At 31.2% G+C, this 21,733-nt stretch overlaps 1 protein-coding gene across 6 annotated transcripts in view; it reads right to left on the bottom strand.

Annotated features, from left to right (window-relative positions):
* LOC114124360 (protein Shroom) overlaps positions 1-21,733 on the bottom strand; it is a 165,957-nt gene that overhangs the window by 111,538 nt on the left and 32,686 nt on the right. For all 6 annotated transcript variants that reach the window (XM_050201364.1, XM_050201363.1, XM_050201366.1 and 3 more), the window contains exon 2: positions 4,812-5,120. In XM_050201364.1, coding sequence (XP_050057321.1) covers positions 4,812-5,120 — 309 coding nt within the window. The remainder of the gene's footprint in view (positions 1-4,811; positions 5,121-21,733) is intronic.

Below are 21,733 nucleotides of genomic sequence, written 5' to 3'. Positions count from 1 at the left end.
ACTAAGACCTAATGTTCGTTATTATGGTATAGGTAGCTGCAAAACCTTGATACAAATTCACGTATTCACTCATTGTTCTTTTATGTATTATATAGTTCCACTTTAAAATCACCCGATTTAGTTTACTAATTTCTTCTGTCATCTACTTTGTAAACAGCTAAATTCGCGATCTCTTCGATCTCCTGAGTTCTATTCGTTCGTTCTTTCGTATTATCGTAGAGACTCGAGTGGTCTCTCACACCGCACACGACCACGTTTATTATCCTGTTTGGTTTCACATATTATTATAATATATATGTATATATGACATACGAATAGCGAGACTTTCTCTTCCATCCCCGTCATCACGAATCGTATCCGTCGCCTGTCACAATTTCGTCCGCCCGCGCTTTATTCTAAATGTCTAGCGCACTGCACAGCTCAATTCTCGTTAAATCGGTTTAAAAAAATTTCTAATTTCAATTATCCAAAGAATGTACATTTTAGTATTCATTTAGTACTTGACTTGAACGGATTAAATCTATTTCTTATATAATTAGTTTACTAGATCACTCGTAGTTGTATATTATATTATATTAAATTATATAATATAATGTTTGATGGGCTAGTATAATTAGGTATGTGCAGAGGATATATAACGATGTTATAATAATATATATGTTTACTTTGTCGATAAATATGTGTCACACACATAGAAAATATAAATTATATACATTATTTAGTATTATATATACCATTATATTCAAATGTTACCAAAAATAAAACAGTTACCATCATCATTCATCATCATCAACATCAACATCATCGTGCAGCTATATATAACGTATACGCGTGATACTTCTAATCGAAGCAATTATATTATATCGTTCCAAGTTTTTCATTAAACGTACAATTTTACTTTTTAAACACGATATCCGGTTTTTGACGACGTACAACAACAAAAAACTGCCTAATACAACCAATACAGGTAGTATATAATATATATTATATATTATAATTTATTATATATATAATATATATATCATAGTATACTATTTAAAATAATACAAATGCGCTATAATCAAGTCGTTTAGTTATAATAGGCGAGACTAAAGACTAAGTTTTATTTCTATTTTTCTAAAAATTAAAATCAATATTTTGTCAACTTTTATGAACGCGGTAAAATACAAAACATATAAAACTGCAGCTGGTATAATATATCAACAACGTAATATAACGTGGACGAATTACTGTACATACATAATTCATTAGATATACTTACTCATATAAACGTCAAAATCGTGTCTGAGATAATACGTTTAAAAATGAAATTCAAATAGGTAGGTGTTTAGTGCCAACATATTAATTTTGAGACTACTGATATTTACGGCACGAGTGGTTTTTCGACAAATTTTGCGACGCCTACATAATAAATTGTATGTATATAATCGTATTACATTTGCCTGCTTATTTTACTATAATTATATTTGTGCGAAATACGTCTTATTCATAAGTACACTATTTAACGATACACATATAATGTTATGGTCAATATCATAATTGTATTCATAATTATCTCAATAACAGCTCTACGATTAAATAATATATTAATATAATTTACTATATAAGGTGAAACAAGACTATATTTAACAAACTTCCATTACAAATGTTACTATATTTGTTAAATAGTCCTGGTACACCCTGTATGTGTAGTTTGTGCTTATGTATATGATGGACTACAGTGTTTAACGATCTTGGCAATGGCTCTGGACGGTATAGGCAGACACGGTTTATATTGGCGAACCGAGCCGAATGGACGACACCGTGAACAAGAGCCTGACGAATCATTATCGTATACCGGCCAGGTATATATAATGTGATATAGGTAAATGCGGTAGTTCATGGTTCATGCGGAAATCGGGTATAAAATTAGCTGCGTCGGAACATTATATACTGTAATATAATATATACATATATATGTATATATACACATCTATTTTCGTTATTGTTCTTTTGTTCCTCGAGCACAACGATTTCCGTTTAAACATTTTTACCTATTAATAATAATATATTATAATATACGATCCTCTTTCATTCGACGTGGTCGGACGTCGAGAGTCGACTTTAAACACTCATATTATATTTTATCGTATTCCACGGCCGCCTGTGCCTAATAATAATTATAATAATATATTGTATTATGTTCCTGTACATTATACAATGTATTGTGCGCTGTTGCAGTAGTGTCTAATTGACAATATAAAATATTTAACGTCACCTTCTTCGTCGCCACCAGTTGCGCGTATTATACATATACCTACTATAATATAGTATATAAGTACATTTATTTCATTTCAACAAGGTGTATTTAGACGACATTGGTAGTGCTCCTGCGCGGATAAAAATATAAAGTGCATTTTTATTTTTTTTTAATCATTACGACATAGGACATAATATATTAAATATGCTGTTATATTCGATATTTCCTCATTTTTTTCGTACCGTATAAAATAGACACGATAATTTATTGTTTGAGTCCGAATATATTTCAGAAGGTTATAATGTCTAATAATCTATTGTTATTGTTTGTTTCATCTGAAATGGTCATTCAAAATTTGCCAAATGTTTCGGTTTAATATATCCTGAATTCAATACACAAACTCTCACACATATATACATAATTATATACACCAACGCGTCAAATAAACATATTTTGTCGAAAACAATTTAAATAGACACCTACTGTCATAAATAAGTTATCACTCAGATTTGAATTTTTACTTTTTATATTCTTTGTGGAGGTGCGTATAAACAGACAGCGGGGGTATGTTTCCGGATGGTCCGTCTTAACGGTGTCTGTTTGTATTTTTTATTCATTCAGCCATTATGTTGACTAACCTCCTGAACGAATGAACTCATATGAATATATGATTTTCTTTTTAAACCCTGTACAACCGGATGCACGGTAAATGACCCCGACCTTCCAGCGTTGGGATTTAAATGCTTTCAGATCAATGTAAAAGTAACGTTCGGTTTCGGTCAATAAATATCACATGTCATCGAAACAAAGTATAAGATATTATCAAACTAGAGTTCAAATACGTATAGTTCAGAAAGATTTTAAACACATTAATCAAAAATATTATGTTTAAAAACGTTGACCACGATTGTTGATGTTTAATAATTATTGTCATTATTGAAATAATATAATAATATGTAGAATATTGATAGTTAGATATAATAATTATGAAATAAATATAAGACATTTTTTATAAAAAATTAACAGATATTTTCTTCGATATTATAAATTTAAACACGGAGATAATCAAGTTCATTCACTTAATTAAAGTAAAAACTATAAAAATAAACTCAACCCGCCGTTGCTCAAAGTTATTAATTAAATATACATCACAATTTACAATACAAGTATGAAGTAATTAATCCCGTAATTAACTAACCTGCTATAATACCTGCAAGTTACAAAATATATAGGTACATTATATTATATAATGCACGTGTATTATGTATGATGATAATGAATAATAATACACGTTAATAAAAGATATTATGAAAACTTACTAGGACGCTAAAACGATAGAATATTATCGGTTACTACGCAATTTGACCGAATATCGGTCTAAATTTTTAATTCGACTACATCGACGTATTTTCAGGCGTATCCACAAACGTGATCATCGGAATTGGAATGGACGAGTAGGACGTTCGACAACTGGACAATAATTGTGATTTTATGTACAATTTTTTTTCTTTACAAATAAGCCTTCACCAGTTGCTGATCAGTAGGTATACGTGACACGGTACGAACAATCGATTGTTCCGGTTAACTAATCGTTCACATCAATCAGTTGCAGCCCTTAGATTTCTCATTGGCTCAAGGCCATAACGCTCCCAACCTAGTTTACTATTTTCGCGTGTACTTAAACTATATATTGATGTTACAATACACACACATATATTATATAAATTTGTGTGTATGTAGGGAGTTATACGTGGCACCGGATGAGCCGGTCACGACGTAGATCTCACGAACGTTCGTTTTTATTTTATTATAACCATTTTTTCTTTTTTTTTTTTTTTGGGTCATCACACCTCTGAGAGGCCGTTACCGTTTTGGCGCTACATATTATTTTGGCTATATTATTACTTATTATATATTATATTATATACACTGACGATTAACGTTGATAATAATAACATTGTGTGTACATACTATGTATATTATTATATATATTATATATATGTAATGTACCCATGTAATACTATAATATATAATTATATATAGTACTGTATACTAAATGTATGCACATATCGAGCTGCAGGAGTGGCAAAAATTATTTGTTCGTTGAAGATCGAGTAAAATAATGATATATAATATTTAAAAACACGTCGACACCACGGCTGTTCTCGAGGTAAAACCGTAACGATTGTTGAGATGAATACAAATCCTGTAGTAAGTTTTAATGGGGATCGACTTTTAAACATAAGATAATATACTGTAATGGGTGTAGTGACATGACGTACATCCTGCGAGGATTCACGATTTGTGTTTTATTATATATAATATAAGTAGTGACGTGGTACAGGAGTACATTGATCGCAAGGGACCATTTTGTATAATCAGATGAAGTATACAATAATAATATGATTAGTTTGAAGTCTGAATAGACAATAATTTGTTTTATCCAATATTATAATAATTTTTTAAAATCGATACATATTTCTCAGTACGGGTATATTTTAGTGTTACACTATTATTCTTATCTATGACCTATTATATATAATGATGATAAAACTTAAAGTTATCCGCTTACCTGGACTTTGGTACAATCGTGCTGTTTGCTCGCCTACAAGGTTGCGTCTTGGATGCCGGCGAGGAGTGCAATCCACCGCCGCCACCCTGCAGCTGCAGTCTCTGGTCCGCCCGGTGTTGAGCGCTTTTGTCGTGCGCGTTGAACGAGTGCCTTCGCCTGCCGTCTTCAGCCGCAGTACTGTGGTAAGTTCCTCCACCACCACCTGATGCACCACCGGCAGAATTTACCTTATAAGTCTCACGTCTAAACTCCCGAAGCCAGCGAGTGAACGCACCGGCACCGCCTCCGCCGCCGACATTTGAATCCTCCCTGTAAATCAAAACGTACTCTATTAGAAACGGAATTTACTGTAAGAGATTATATAGAAAAAAAGGTACATAATCGCGCATAGAGGTGTAGGTACCTATAATTTGCCATAAATCGTAATGCATGAGAATTTGGGAGGTTGCAATGCGCATAAAAATACTAACACACTAACCGATTTAGGAATTTAAAAATAGTAAGAATATCTACACTGAAATCAAATTATTTAAATACTAGTGTTAATATAAATGAAGTGTTTTAGTTAAGCGGTGTGTGATTTATTTTGATCCTGCAGCACCATCTCCAAATGTATATTTGTTTCGATTTTCTATGATGCGATATTCACCAAAAAGTTATATACTTGCATATTATTTATAATATGGATAATAAGTGAAACGCTAAATCCAAACTCTAAGTGATTTAATAAATTTCACAGAATATGAGTGTATAATTTACTCTATGTAGAAGATCGTTGTCTTCGTTACATTAGTCAAGGTCACTACAGACATTATTAGACCACTATTCATTTGGATTTAAGAATTTAACGGCCCCTCAGGTAATAAACAGTACCACGCTGGTCTAGTTGAAAATTGTATGTCGAGGGCCGAACTGATTTGTTCATAAAATATGTATCTAGTATAAATAGCTGGTATGTGTATCTATTATTCTACTTTGTAGAATTACTTACCACTTAAGTATATTGTCGTACAACGTTTTCTTAAGTAAAACACATTTTTATATTTTTGTGGGTATTAAGTTGTTTTGACATAATGCGTCTCATATTATATACAATGTACATAACATTTATATACAACGTATATAAGTATATTATACTTGTTTATAGCCAGTAATGCACGCATCTGAACGTGCACGCCGCGCCGGGCGTATATAATTAATAGATATTTCTCGCTACGGCTCGAGGTCTCGCGGATTGATAATACTTGTGATTAAATAATTAGAGTACCAACCGTTATTATATACTTATTACTTATATATATGTACATTATTATACTATATAGAACACGCAAAATAGATATTATATTAAATATTGTATATATAGGTACATAAAATGTACGTGTATACTGTATATCAAGAGTATCAAAAAATATTTTTTCTGCAAAGAGGGGTCGACGGAATTCTATGTTATACCAGTATTGCAGTACGAAATACGTTCGCGAGCTATTACAATATAATATTCTGTGCGCATGTAAAAAAAATATTATAAAGGTAATACTTAATTTCGAACATTATACTTATGCGACGCTGCGGGCCTCGATTCAGACGCTATGCGTACTTGTATCGGCTGTTCAGTCGAATTAAACCCGAGGACGAGTATACATCTCAAAGTCTCAAACATAATATTATGTACAGCCGTAAGTCGTACATATGCACCAACTGACGTATTGCAGTTGAGTATAGTATTATCATTAGGTATACAATATACATGTTTTCCTAGCCCTATACACGATTTTTTTTTGCGCACTTTTTGTACGTCTATTTATAATCTGCATTGTGCACACTATATTGAACATAAAATAAAATAAAAATATAACATTCTAAATTAACTGTATAGTATATACACTTATTATAGTCTGTTTTATATCATAGATTAAAAATTATATTACTGGTATTACGTATACTGCTCAGTATTATGGAGTATTGGACATATAAAAAAGCGTTTCTGCAAAACCTCATGGTTTAACATGTTTAAATTATACTATTTAGCGATTGTGTGAAGGTCAAAAATGCAAAAATGTACCGAGAGAACGTCTTAAGAAATATATGTATTTGAGTACATGTACACGCGACAGATTGATTTTCACCTCTTTCGATCTTTTGACAGAACTAACAACTAATAATTATAATTGACAATCTTAAGACGGCAATCGATACTACCGCCGCAGTATTTGAAAAAATTATCAATGCAATATTTATAACTCGAAAAATACATAAGCCGAATTAATTTTTACCTCCCTTGAAATTCGAGTTATTGATACTCGATTGTATAAATAATGCCTATTAAATGGCCATTGTAAAACTTTATTAATTATTTGAATGCTTTCAAAACACAAAATACTCAAAATATATACATCAAATGCAATGTACAAAATGCATCTCAAATACAATCAATTGAAATACTGCTGCACATGCCCGTGTACAATATATGGCTATAAAAAAATATAGTATACAAGTACACACGGCGTAGACGAATTATTTTCATATTATAATATATAAATAATAGTATTGAACGAAACCGGTCATCATTTCACCGCAGCAGCAGCATACGATGGACGTTTCGCGATCGTAATGTCCGATTGCAAAAACACGAATATAACAATCAATACAGACTGCTGCAATAGTGCAATATATACAATTCTGCTGCGGACTCTATGCGTTATTATTGAGAAATTAGTCGAGTATAGCATACACACATTTATATTATGTATATAAATATATGTGTACGCGGAGATAGTAATTTAATTTTAATAGCCCTATACCTATGTGTATATTAAATACAGTCGAACGGACAGTCAAAATATACTATTATAATGACGTTTTATTTCCACCGCCTTCCACCACAGTATACCCAATACGATGAAAAACGAATATAATTATAGTACGACAGGACATCACTCATATAAACGCGTATTTTGTTTTTCAATTATTACAATACATCTGTTATAATATTATATATATATTATTTTCTGTTAGTTTTTAATTGCTCGGAAATAGCATATATAAGTATACGTACTTACATGTCTACGAATACATCGCGTATTTTCATAGTCACAGACAAATTATATCAATAGTCGCGCAAACCTATTATATATTGCGTTTCGTAAGATGAGCACATCATTATATTTTATATCGGAATATACGATAAAATCCTCGTATATAACATATATACCGTCGCCGTGTTGGGCGTACGCAATTTTCGACGTATAGTACAAACCCCGTGCGTATATGTTTCTTGAATCTCGAAGATTTTCGTAAGATACTCGGCAATCACAACTCCGTGTAATCATAATTATTATACGTGCCGCACAATCGCGACTCGTCGACAATGCGGATTTATATAATAGTCAATACTAGGACACGAAACATATACAGGTATATATACCGTGCTCGATTGTCAAACAAAAATCTCGCGAAGATATTGGATAGTCATTTTTTCTCTCTTTTTTATTATTATTATTTTTTTTTTATTTTTTTATTTTTTTTTTTTTTGGCGCCTGTAATTTTCCACCATAGCCTTCGCCGTTCGATACATTATTGTCATTACATTGTACACACAATATTTTTGCAACATGGGTGTTTGTGTAATAATATATAACTCAATAATCCGACCTTCTCCATCACTATCTTTTTCGTTCCCTCTCATTTACTCTTTAGTCTCTCTCTTTTTCACTCTCTCTCATTCTCCTATATACACCCGCAGCAGCACACGCAGTCTTTCTGTTTCCTTTATGTCTGCAGCGCCACACCGAAAGTCGGTCATTCGTTTCAAATACACGTTGATTTAATGGACATCGATTTGGTCGCGGGACGTTTGCCATTATGGAAAAAACACGAGTCGCAAACAATTTATTAGACAACGAGATTTATTGTAAAATACCATTTGGAATATTTTTATTATATATTAATATTTATAGTATGCAAGTTTTATATAGGTTTACAAGCGGTCTATGTGTGCGCGCAGTAATATATAATATACTATACCTACATATTATAATGTATATATATATATATATAGGTATACATAGTTGCCCACGTGCTATTCAACCAATATATTATTAGATCTTGTTATAGCATAATATTTTTGTAGCCACCATCGCGTTTAGTCCTCCGCCAAATACCATATACTATGCAGCCACAACTTCCACCTACTTTTGTATAATATTAAATATATCACTGTTACGCCGTGTGCGTGTGGTCTGCGGGCGCTGTGAACGCGTATATAGGTATAAGTTGTATAACATGCGATCCGGTGATTTTGATTCAAAATTTACCAGTTGGTCATATCTATAGGTATTGAGACATTCGATACTTCGAATACGAAATATAAGCTTAAGTCATTAATGGTGATTTAGTGATTACTGCAGTTGGACACAAAAAGGTATTAAAGCGACAAACTGTGAAGACTGAAAAAATACATTGACACTCATTATACTCAGGTAGAATTTGATGTAACGACTATATCATCACTATATGATATGGAGCCTGCAATAAAATTAGTATAATAGGTATAAATAATCAACGGCGATTGGCATTACACGTCTCCTCTATTATAGTACATACGAAATCTAGTCAAAAAGTATCCAGACTAGTTGCATTAAACGTACGCGTAAACTATTAAATTATTTAAAAAAATAAATAGTTCTCTATAAATACTGTTTTTAGAAAGGGAAAACTAGAACTAAGGACGTTCTCTGGTTCGTTCTGTGCTATTTACGAGACACTATACGAAGAAAAATATTCGGGCAGTTGGAAATGTATCGTGCTGCACATATGTGTTGAGCATCACTTTTTGGCCAAAAATAAAAACAGATTGTTAGTTTTTCTCAACCACAATATTCACTAGACTTAGCTCAGTGTGTGATGTGTTTTTGTTTCCGATGATGAAAATAGTATCAATGTTTTCGAATATTATGGATGAAGTAAATAAGTATGATTTATAATATGCCTATAGGTTGGTATAAAATCAAAAAAAAACAAAAATCAATTAAAATGTTTTTTATTAACAAAATATGGACGCTATATATACTACAAACAAGCTAAAGGTAGCATCTGGATCCGGAGTCCTTCACCTTTGGTGCACCACTTATACCTATATTACAGTATATTATGTATAGGTACATAATATAACGGACTCGACGCACGAGTAATGAGCACACGAGTATCGTTATATACCCATCAAGCATTTGTGTGTGTGTGTGTGTGTGTGTGTGTGTGTGTTGCTGTGTAATAGTTATAATACGAATAATATATAGGTGAGGATATCGCACGTCGCGGAGCGCGCGTGTTGTTTTTGGTCATGATGGCTCAGCACTAACAGTGTATTGCAACAACACAGTGTTTTCAAAGTTTTCGTTTTTTTCGTCTTAACATTGTTATACTAATACGTATAACACACACACACATACACATTATTATCGTATAAACGCATAATACTTTCTATACGACGTTTCGGGCGGGCGTGGAATGATGAAGATTATTATAGGTATATAATATATATATATACCTATCCGTCGTCCATCATCATTACGGTCGTCAGGTGTAAACGTGTGGTCAACGCACTTTGGGCCTTGACAAGGTCATCTGCGGCAACCGTTGCAACCACCACCGCTGCCGCCCAATCCATATATAGAAGCTGTTGCAGTAGAAGTAGAGGCGGTGAGAGGTCTGCAATGATGGTGGTGCGGTTGAGAGGACGATACACAATATTATGATTGTAGCTATATGTAGAATAATGCTCAGCGGCGTGACTACCGTATAGATACGTCTTACATGGGCCTGTGGAAGACCTCAAATGTATATTTTATACTAATCTAACCTACAACAGGTGATTCAAAAAGCATGCTCACCCCTATTTTTTTCTTTAATTTAGAGAATAGAATTATTAGGATTCTGGTTTTTGGTATTTTTAATTATGCCTAAGGTGTATCATTTCAATTATTTAATTTATTTTATATCATTAATTGATATTCGAAGAATATATCGTGGCAGTACAAACTTTTTTTAAGTGAGAACCAACCAGCTTTTTTATTGAAAATATTGTTAAGCAGATAATTTTTTTGAAAATATTGTTACAAATAATAAAACATTGATAGATTATTATAAATTACTAAAATATTCAAATTATCATATATCAGTATATCACATTATATTATAAAAATTATTATAAAATTATTTATATTAGATATTATTATCTCTTAGTAATTTTTTTTATCCCTCTTCAGCTTTGATTTATAGTGACTCGATTGAGCCGTATAGTATATTTTATATTGTGTATAATGGAAAGGTTATGGTGTGGTGTATGATACGGTGCTCGACATCGATAAGTCACGGATGATACTTATTAATTTGTCCTTCGTTTATACTTGTGGTACAGATTCTATAGTATTTTACGCCATATATATATATATATATATATATATTATTTCCGGACGCTCAATAATAATAATAAAAAACTGCGAATTGTTTAAAATGTAAATTGTGGAACTGAGGTCTGAAATTCATTCTCAAAGTTGAAAACAAATAATAAAAACTCAATGACCTGTATTTACCATGATATAGGTAGAGGTACTTATTCAAATATAACACTATAAATAAGGAAGTAAAAGTCATTAATACACTTAGGTAGTTAGGTATTGATAGTAAACAATATAACAAATAATAATAAAGCGTATATTAATTACAACAATATTAAGGTACTGTAAATGTATCATGACGAATACCGGTAAAAAATCATGTTCTTAATGAAAAAACAAAGTTTTACTGTATTACTCGTATATGATATATATTTATTATAGAGCAATATTTATTAATAATATTACGATTGAAATATTGATTAATAATAAACTAATCGTATAAGTACCTCATTTGTATTTAATTTTGTACTATAATGTGTTCTTAATGTGAGTTTTACGACCGTATTAAAGATTATTAAAAAAAAAATAATAAAAAATAATATGTATTGAGTTTTATTGATTTGGTTTGCATTTGATACAGTATAGTTTGTGATTATTATTATAATATACAGTGAAGTTATCATTTATGTCTGTGCAATACATAATGTCGACTATACTGTTATTATAGTAAAATTTATGCAGATTTCGAAGACTTATTGATGTGTAGGTATATGATGTATTCTCTTTATTCTGCGGCACCCAAATTTTATCTGATGCGAATGTGTATGTATATAATAACTGCTGGTGGCATCTATATGTAACCAGTGTAATATAATATTGTTATGCGAGCACGTGCATGAATCGTTGGTTAACGTGCGACTTCTCCGTAACAAATACTGTGATTGGTCAACTTGCTGTACCTACGAGGCAAACCGGATGAAGAAACGGAAAACGAGCACCGGAGTCAACACAACGGATATAATCGAATTGGCGAGAATTCGTGTAGCTGTGACGTTGGAAATAACTATAATAATGTGCTTTTGTTTGCAACTCGGCCCATGCGAATTATACGATAATAACTGTATGCGCGAGTAAAAATATTATATGAATAGGTATACAGAATAAAAAGTATCGCACACAACTCCTCGTTATCGAAACTACTATAGACACATAAATCTTGCTCGCGGATGTGGGTATTACTAATTATTATTATTATTATTATTATTGAACGAAAACGATTTGAAACAGGTATCGACCTACATTATATTACAACAATACAATAAGGATTGCAATACTTAAATACTTACAACGTATCACGAGATACAATAAATATCGGTCGTATAGTATTAGTATTTTGGTAAACGAAAAATAAATAGGTAATAAATAAAAAAAATGATATCAAAAGACTTAAGTATTGCATTAAAAAATAAAAACTGTTTTTAGTATTAATAATTGAATATAATTAGTGTAATTGGTTAAAGATATTATACACTGACTTAAATTATTATTATAAAATATGTAATATACCAATATCGCTAAAGCGAATTGTACAAGCTTTTCGACAACCGTGACTAACATTATCAAGCACGATAATACAATGAATCCAAGTACATTATTGTACAATACTGCACATTTTCCATATACACTAAGCATTAAACCTAATCTTGTAGAAAACCTTAATTTTGTTGTTTGTCTAATATATCAAGACCGATTCTATTGTAAACCATTCGTCCGTGAACCATATAACATAACATACACAATAGTAGAGCCCAGATTCAAAAATTTTTAAAATTACACGCTGCAACTTACGTTAATGATGTACGAGTAGAACAATTTTAACTTTGGACCTTTTTAACACTTTGCCGTAATTAAATTAACAATAATTCAAAAACAAAATATCAAAATTATCACACATAATATAAATAAATACCTATAATGGAAATATAAATGATGTACCAATTTCCCAACTATGATCAATTAATATTTATTTGTTATAAAAAAAAAAAAAAAAATTGTATTTGATTAAGTTTTCACAGAGATTTGACGTGTTATGTGTACATGATATTCACACTCTTCCTCGGAATAAACTATACAGTATACATAATGTACGTATATACATATAAATATTCAATTACGTGTTCCTCTAAAATATAATATTTGTACCACTCGACTGGGTCTCATGTGAAGTTTTGTCAATTAGATAATATTATGTCATATACCCGCCTATATAATATTATATATAGTGTCTGTAGTTTTGCTAGGCGTCATAGTCCAAATATTATATATATAATATATATCAGACACCGAAATCGCCAAGGACGCCAGACTGCAGTTGCATTGTGTGCGTGTAAATGCATATATATTGTGTCTACTATGTTCTACGTGCGGTATGCTGTTGTCTATATTATTTTTTAGAGAGACATTCGTGTCGTACAAGAATCTCAAGGATACCGTTTTATCTTCAGATATACCTATAGGTACAGACAGTACATTTTTTTCCGAGTGGATAGTTCGGCACACGAAAATATACTCCAGTGGATATTCCAATAAATAATATTATTCTACACGTAGGTATGTATAGATTATAGGTATAGTATAGGTAATGATAATATATTTGCCGAAAAAAAATATGCATATCGGACGCCTATATAATTCTGTAGTGGATAATATCAAAAAACGTGTTTTACCGTCGTGTAAACGTGTGATCTTCATTTTTTCTTTTGGTTCGTTAAACACGTTTAACACTCTTAAATAATACGTCTTAGCACCAAAATAAAAAAAGGTTATTTTTCAACCGTTCTTTAAAAAAATATGACAGTCTCCTTTGTACACAAAAGAGGTCTTATTTCTCGACATGACGTCCAAGATGCATATATTATACAAACTATACATGTATATGAAACTATGTATAATAGGTACATGAACCGTATCCGGTTACTTAGAATTTTTAAAGTGGTCGAATTCGTTGCGCTGAGGGTGAAATATGATAATCGGGATCACAATATCATAATATTATAGTATGTTCGACTTTTTTTCTATGTATATATGTACATAGGTACCCGTACAAACAAAATATCGTTTTATTGATTTCGTATTTTTTGCGGTCAACTTTACGAGGTGAAATGTGTATGGACTATAGAGCTGTGGAGGTGGTTAGTTTTGGTAATCTCGCATAATTATAGTTAGTTGTCACTCGACGGTTTCAACGTGTTCCAACTTTCAAGACTGCGAGAAGGCGCGATAGTTTCTCACGACATTATAAACAAAGTTACGAAATCCTTTAATTGACCATTAGAATTAAACAAGTAAAATGATGTTGGTTTATTCATAATATACAACATTAAGTGCTCGTTTCATGTATAGGTATTTGTATTTGTCAATAGCTTAGAAAACGTACGTACACAATCGAGCGGACAATGTAATAAGAATCGCGGTTGACGTTTGGGGCAATGAGGCTGCAGGGAAATGATCACGTCATGATAACTTATAATAAAAAATAATTAGGAAATCAGATTTGTCGAAATATCGTACAACTTATATCAAATACCAAAATTATTATTTTAGTAAAACTGTAAAAGTATATACACTCAACTCAAAAATTTGTATACATATTATTTTTATATTTAACTCTAAAATATCGTCACAAACAAAACTAACTGGTGTTTCTTGCAAAGGTTTTGAATTCGAATTTGTGCACTATTACACCGTCACATTGATCAAATAAAATATATGTAAGTTACGGGATTATTATATCTTATGGAAGTAGAATCGGTGTGAGAACCTTGAAAACAAAAATTATGGAATGTAAAAATGTCGAAAGAAAAAAAAAAACGTAGAAAGTAATTCAGATAAAATATAATATAACATTCAGGTACTCCAGAAAGACTATAAAATGAATGGACCGTAAAACGTTATTGAACACAAAACCCTACACTGGCTATTATTTACTATGGTGGGAGTCATCGGTTTATAGCAAAAAAAAAAAAAAAACCCGAAGCTATACATTTTGTTGTATACAACTGACAAGGGATTGATGTGGACACTTGGCAGCCATATTTCGGTTATGGTCGCGACTCGTGAAGCCATTAATTTTGGTACAGTGTCTCTGGAGGATATTGTTTACATCCTGTCGCGAAAACTGTTGTTAACCCCAGTCCTGTCGGATCCCACAAATATAATAATAACAAATAAACGATGCTACAGGTATGTATAATCTGTAAAGACTAATTATTATTGGTATAGGTATATAGGTAGTTAATATATATAGTATATACTAATATGTTATTTTAATTATCGTTTCTGTAATGTTTTATATTGTGAATTAATAATAATAAAAAAAAAAATAATAATAATAATAAACCAAACCTTCGTGTCATCTAATCTATTAAATAGAGTTAGGTATAATACCTATTTGTAACGCGTTGATAATCAATAAAAAAATGTTCTAAAACACGTTGTTTTTCCAAATTTTTTTTCTCATTCCGAAACTATGCTACGTTTATGCCTCTCTCTATATATATATATTTGATAGAAAAATGTTCTCAAGGATTTCGCGCATAGTGTATATAAAGTATTTGCGTGACTGATATATATTTTTTTTCGATGAAGACGTTTATTTCCAAGGTATGATGTGTATACAGTATACACGTATACGTATTAATATATGATTTTTTTTGGAGGGAAAACCACCAAACAAAGGAATGGTTTATATATAATATTGCAGTGTTATAATATTATTATGTATGTCCTATATTATGCAATATACGGTTAAAGCATAAAATCCCGTCATCCCTATGTGCAATGATACAAATGAGAGAAAATGAGACTTATCCTAAACGTGTGTGTATTGTTTAGTATAGCTGTATGTCTGTATACAAGTTTACTAATGTCTAATGCAGTAGTCATCAAGGGTAGAGACTGAAAATGTATCTATAGGTAATTTATGATTATGATACTGTCTTTTTAAAATGTCCCTTAATATTGTTGATTTTAAAACTAAGATAACTGAATCTAACTTACATAGGTATACGTTTATAACTAAGTATATGTATTATATTTTAATATTTTATGCATAACTAAACTAAAAATTAAAACTACAACAATTGTCTTTATAATTCGACACAAAAACGAGACCACATAAACTACTTTTAGAATTTCTCAGAGCATTATTATCATTAAAGTTAAATATTGCAAAACAAAAATTGGACTGTCGACGGATAAAAATTTTTCTTTGTGTAAATAATGTATGAAAATTTTACTACAGGTATTCGATTTTTAAGGCTATATAGATGTAGTCGTTAAAGGCATTATTAAAATGTAAATTGTCTGTCGTGATATTGAAATCTATATGAATAACATAAAAATAATTATCACGATCCTTCGAGAGTGAAAAAAAATCGAAAACTATATTATACGAAACACGCCTACATTGCGGTGCACAAACGCGTATCGTATGTAGGTATATACAGATGTACAATGTTGTAGATATATAGACACGGCGGTATATGTATAGTCGGGGACGTGGTTTCCGAAAAGATTTCCGAATCGAAAACTTCAGCTGGTACGGAAACGAGACGTGACGGTGCCACAACGAATAGTGGTGTAGAGGTAACAGGATGATGGTAATGCGTATCTAAATACTTTGCACCATGTGCGCGCATACAGAGCGATAATAATACGACATAAAATGTTATAACTATATCGACACGAGACGACTCATTATAGATTGTAAAAAAAAAATCTGGATAATTTAAAATATTATGGTCTTTAAATACAGATATATTATGCTTAAAAATTGCGTAAATCAAAATTTAAATAAATTTATAATTGGAAAAAAAATTTAGCATGTGGATACTTATATTGAATCACCCTGTACATAATATTTTGTAGGGGACGTGTCACGCACGCGTTGTCGTCATCGACGGACACGAATTTCCCATAAGGTCCTACGACTGTGCTCTGCCGACCGGATCCGTATAGGACGTTATATAGGTGTACCTATAAACGCTGTGCCTAAACATTATATAATGTGCTGGATGAGAGCACGCATACGTCGACTGCAGTGTATGTACATTATATATATACATTTAATATAATGTACCTATATATAGGAAAGATCATCGGTATCGACGCGTGAAAGATGAACGGACCGCGGACGGCGCGCGCCGCTGGAGTTAAAATATAAAATATAATTTATTCTTACTATATACATAGTTAATATAATATAGTGTGTCCCAAAAGTCCAGTATCGTCTTAAATATATCCGCGGTAAGCCAAAAATACTTTAATGTGTATATTATTATATGTAGGTACCCTACATATTGTATGACGAACGCGGTGATGGTTGAATAGGCTTGGTATGATAGCTGAGAATTTTGGAGTGGAATTGTTTTTTTTCGAAAACCTTTTTTTTCTTTTTGAACTCTAAGACTGCGGAAGAGAAAAAATCACATCGTCCGATGTTGCGGTCGGGCCGCTCCGCAGCACGAGACACGTATATTATATAAATCACGTTCTGCTATAATATATACTATTTATATACATAGTAGGTATGCAATAACTATAATAATATGTATAGATATTAGATGCGGCCACCACGGGGTTTGTAATAATAATATTTTAAATATATATAATATTATGTGTGTATGAGATATAGAAAAATTATAATTACAATCGGCTGACGATCCGACTACTACATAATATTATTATTTATTATGTTATATAAGTACTATTACTGTATTAGTATAATATATTAATATGTAGAAACGCGCACGCGTGTTGATTACCAACACGTCTTTCGTCTATTTCTTCGGTTCGTTTTACGTTTTTTTTATTTGTAGTATTTTATATGTTAATAATAATAATAATAATAACAATCATAATGCCATATTATTATATGGGTACGCGCGCGCCACTTGCATTGTATTCCACGCCTGCACACTCCTTGGGTCAGTATATAAGTATATTATAATGATATATTTATTATTATATAGTCGTCGGAATTCGTCCAGCCGACGAAATTATTTATTACAGAACGGTGACGCCGCCATCGGTGCCCCATGACGTCCGCGCAATAACGCATATTTGAGCATAATAACATAATATTATAGTTTACAGAGCGTATTATATTATTTAGGAGTATGAGATATGGTGTACCACGTTCACGCGAATTACACGCTGTTGACGTTTCAACGGTTTGTAAAAAAAAAAAAATTATAAAAAAACTTTTATAAAAAGAACGGTGTACGTACAGTATCCAGATTGGTGTGGTTTTGTATGGCGCATCAGACTAACGAACAAAAAACACGGATATCGGCCATCATCGCGGAAGATTTGAAGAGCAGTTTGACGTCGCCGCGTGAACGACACTAACACGATAATATATTTATTTTGTATAATCGCGTAGAGCACGGCCGGACAAAACGAGTCACGAAATATTGGAAAAAAGCCACTCGAAAAAATTGCTTTTAAAATTCTTATTTTAGAGTTAATATTAATGTAAAAATAAATCTTTTGAATAACCTACATAATATTAATGGTATAGCACCGCGTCTGGATCAACTGAATCAATCGTATCTATTCTTTGGAAACTACAGCCGAGTGTTTTAATTGCAAATTAAGTCGTCTTATCCCAAAAATCAGTACTGGCTAGGTCGGAGGACAGATCAGTGTAAGGTGGATATTACAATTTATAACATTCTGAATACACTATATTACTATAACTTATAAGTAAGTATACTTCAACTTGGGGCCTCGCGGTGCTTAAAACGCGTTTTTAGTAGTTTTACCACACCGCCGCGGACTTTCATACACACATATACCACGTATATTAGTATCATGGAGGTAAAAAGATATATTACAAGTACTATACATTTATGATTAGCAACACTGAAACCGATGTAAGTTATCTTATCAATATACAATGTAATGTTTATATTATTATTGTTAAGTCTATTCGTATTTCGCAGTATACATATAATTGTAGAATTTATATAGGAACACGTCACCCTGTATAATGTTTATGATTGTATAAAATATATTGTCTGCACGTTTGGATACCGCCATAACGCATTACGTAGGTACAAAATGTATACGACTAATGTATAAGTTGGATGTATTATCGTACATAGATTTTCCGTAAGGCAAATTATATTCTGAACGGTTTTAGTTACGACTCAGGAGATCAAGTTCCCGGAACAACAAATAAAACTGTTGTGTATTTGTGTGGCTACTGGCTATCCGCAATTTGTTTTAATGACACAGACGTTTAATTTTGTAGTCACTATATTTTATTATAATTACATCGTATAATAGCATAGTAGCATACTACCTATATAATATACGCATTATGTATTTGACCAAAAAAACTAAACATAATCTGCAATGTGTTGGTGCCTTAATGAAATATTTTTTCCTGATTATAGTCAGAGAATTTAACGTAGGTACTAGGTATACGTTTAAATAATAATTATAAATACGTTTATAAATAGCAATATTTTGATACAATCATTATAAGCTACCGTCAATTTATTTTTAACGAAATTGAAACTGTTGTTATGCAGAAGGAAAAATATGTGTAAGAATATTTTTAAAACTTTTCGAAAATTAGGCCTTTGATGATCATAGTATTTACTGCAGTGAACCATTAGTCGAAAGCTATCTATTATATATTATTTATATGGAATTTCAGTATATTATATTACAGCAGTCATAGTCGCCAGTCGCTTACAGGTACTTAGGAAATGTCGTGTTTGTCGTGTTAATCATTTAAATTAATCGTAAAAGATTTTTGATATTATGTAAAAGTCTATATATTATACTCAATGCATAATGTTATTAATTATAATTTGTACATTATATCGCCTATGTATATTAAAGTATATAGGTACCTATTATATGTCAAGGTATTATGTATGAAAATAAATTGTAAATGAAGGTTTATTTTAGGTTCTAGGTATAATTTGACAGATCAGTTTAATCTAGTAAGTGATTATATCAATGAAAAAATTTGGAAATCATAGATTTTATCATATTTAATTTTTTTTTTAAAGTGTAATAGTTATAAATTTAATTATAATGTATAACAAAAAATAATAAATAATTGGTCTTGTGAAAATTCCATTTGTGAATTACTTATTTGTATGGGTACTATAAAGATTAATATTTATTTTTTATATAACATATATTAACTAGGTTAGGTATTAAATTAAGTAAGAAAAATTAAAAAAAAAAAAAAACTTCAGTCTCAAAAGTGTACTTAAATCAGCCACTAATAAAGATATTACACTTAGAGCATCAGAAGATACAAAAAAAAAAAAAAATTAGTTAAAAATAAAAATAATAAACGTTATTATAATATCATTTTACAACTATAATGTTATTAAATTGTGTAACAAACTCGTTTAACATCCAAAACTGCCCAAAGTTAACGAGAATATCCGGTTGAAACGCGTTCTAGCAATTTTCTCATTTTAAAATGAAATAATATTATCACAGAACATTCACTTTAATCATAACAAAAATATACAACGTTGTCGACCGCGACAGGTATATTATATTAGAATAAAATCGTAATAATACGACAAGTATTTTAACGAAACTATAAGTATCTATAATGCTTGTATAGTAGGCAGGTTAGGTGATGTGAACAAAAAGAGCTAGTGGCAAACATACAATAAACGCAAGTGGTAAAAAAAACTAAGAAGAATAGTTTATACATATTTTTAAGTGTACCCAAATTCGTCCCCGATGATAAATAAAACAGAGCGGTTTCTTAGATATTAGATCTTAGATCTTTCTATAGATATTTCTAATATACAGCTGGTTGTGTGAACACACGGTTTTACGGTGTAAACTTAAAAGCAGTTTTCATTTTTGTGTACATTTATTATTTATAAAATAAGAAGACATTATTCTATACTCAGCTCTAGCATGTTCGTATATACACACTAACTCACCCGATGATTGTCCCGGGTGAAATATGGTATGCTACTATTGTATACGATGGAGTGTGTTTGAAAGTGGTTGTTATTGTTGTTAATGCGTGTAATATGTACATTTTTATCGTCTTACGACATTAAATCTGACTGACTTATGGTTCATTATTCAGGGTCACAATTATTTGTCTTTGCGTAACAATTATACATCTTACACCGCGTTGTAAAAAAAAATATAATAAAAAGTGAACGACCGAAAAAATAAATACCAATATGGAAATAGAAAAAAATCGAACACAAAGATATACTTCGCAATAGTGACCGTAATTATTCGTATTGTAAATACAAATATTATCTAGTCGCCTGCACTTAATTGGACCACTCCAATCGATCGTGATTTTGGAACGAAATAAAAAACTAATTTTTAACTGACAATGATGGTTTCCTAATCCATCTGGTTGCTCTGTATGATGAGAAGGCAAAAATGAAAAATAATAAAAAAAAACCTATTGAAATTATTGCCAATAATACACCGCAGCTGTGTGTTGTATAG

Source organism: Aphis gossypii, chromosome 2 (assembly GCF_020184175.1).
Source record: "Aphis gossypii isolate Hap1 chromosome 2, ASM2018417v2, whole genome shotgun sequence".
NCBI lineage: Eukaryota > Metazoa > Arthropoda > Insecta > Hemiptera > Aphididae > Aphis > Aphis gossypii.
Note: the sequence above shows the minus strand (reverse complement) of the source record. Positions and strands in the feature narration are given on the sequence as shown.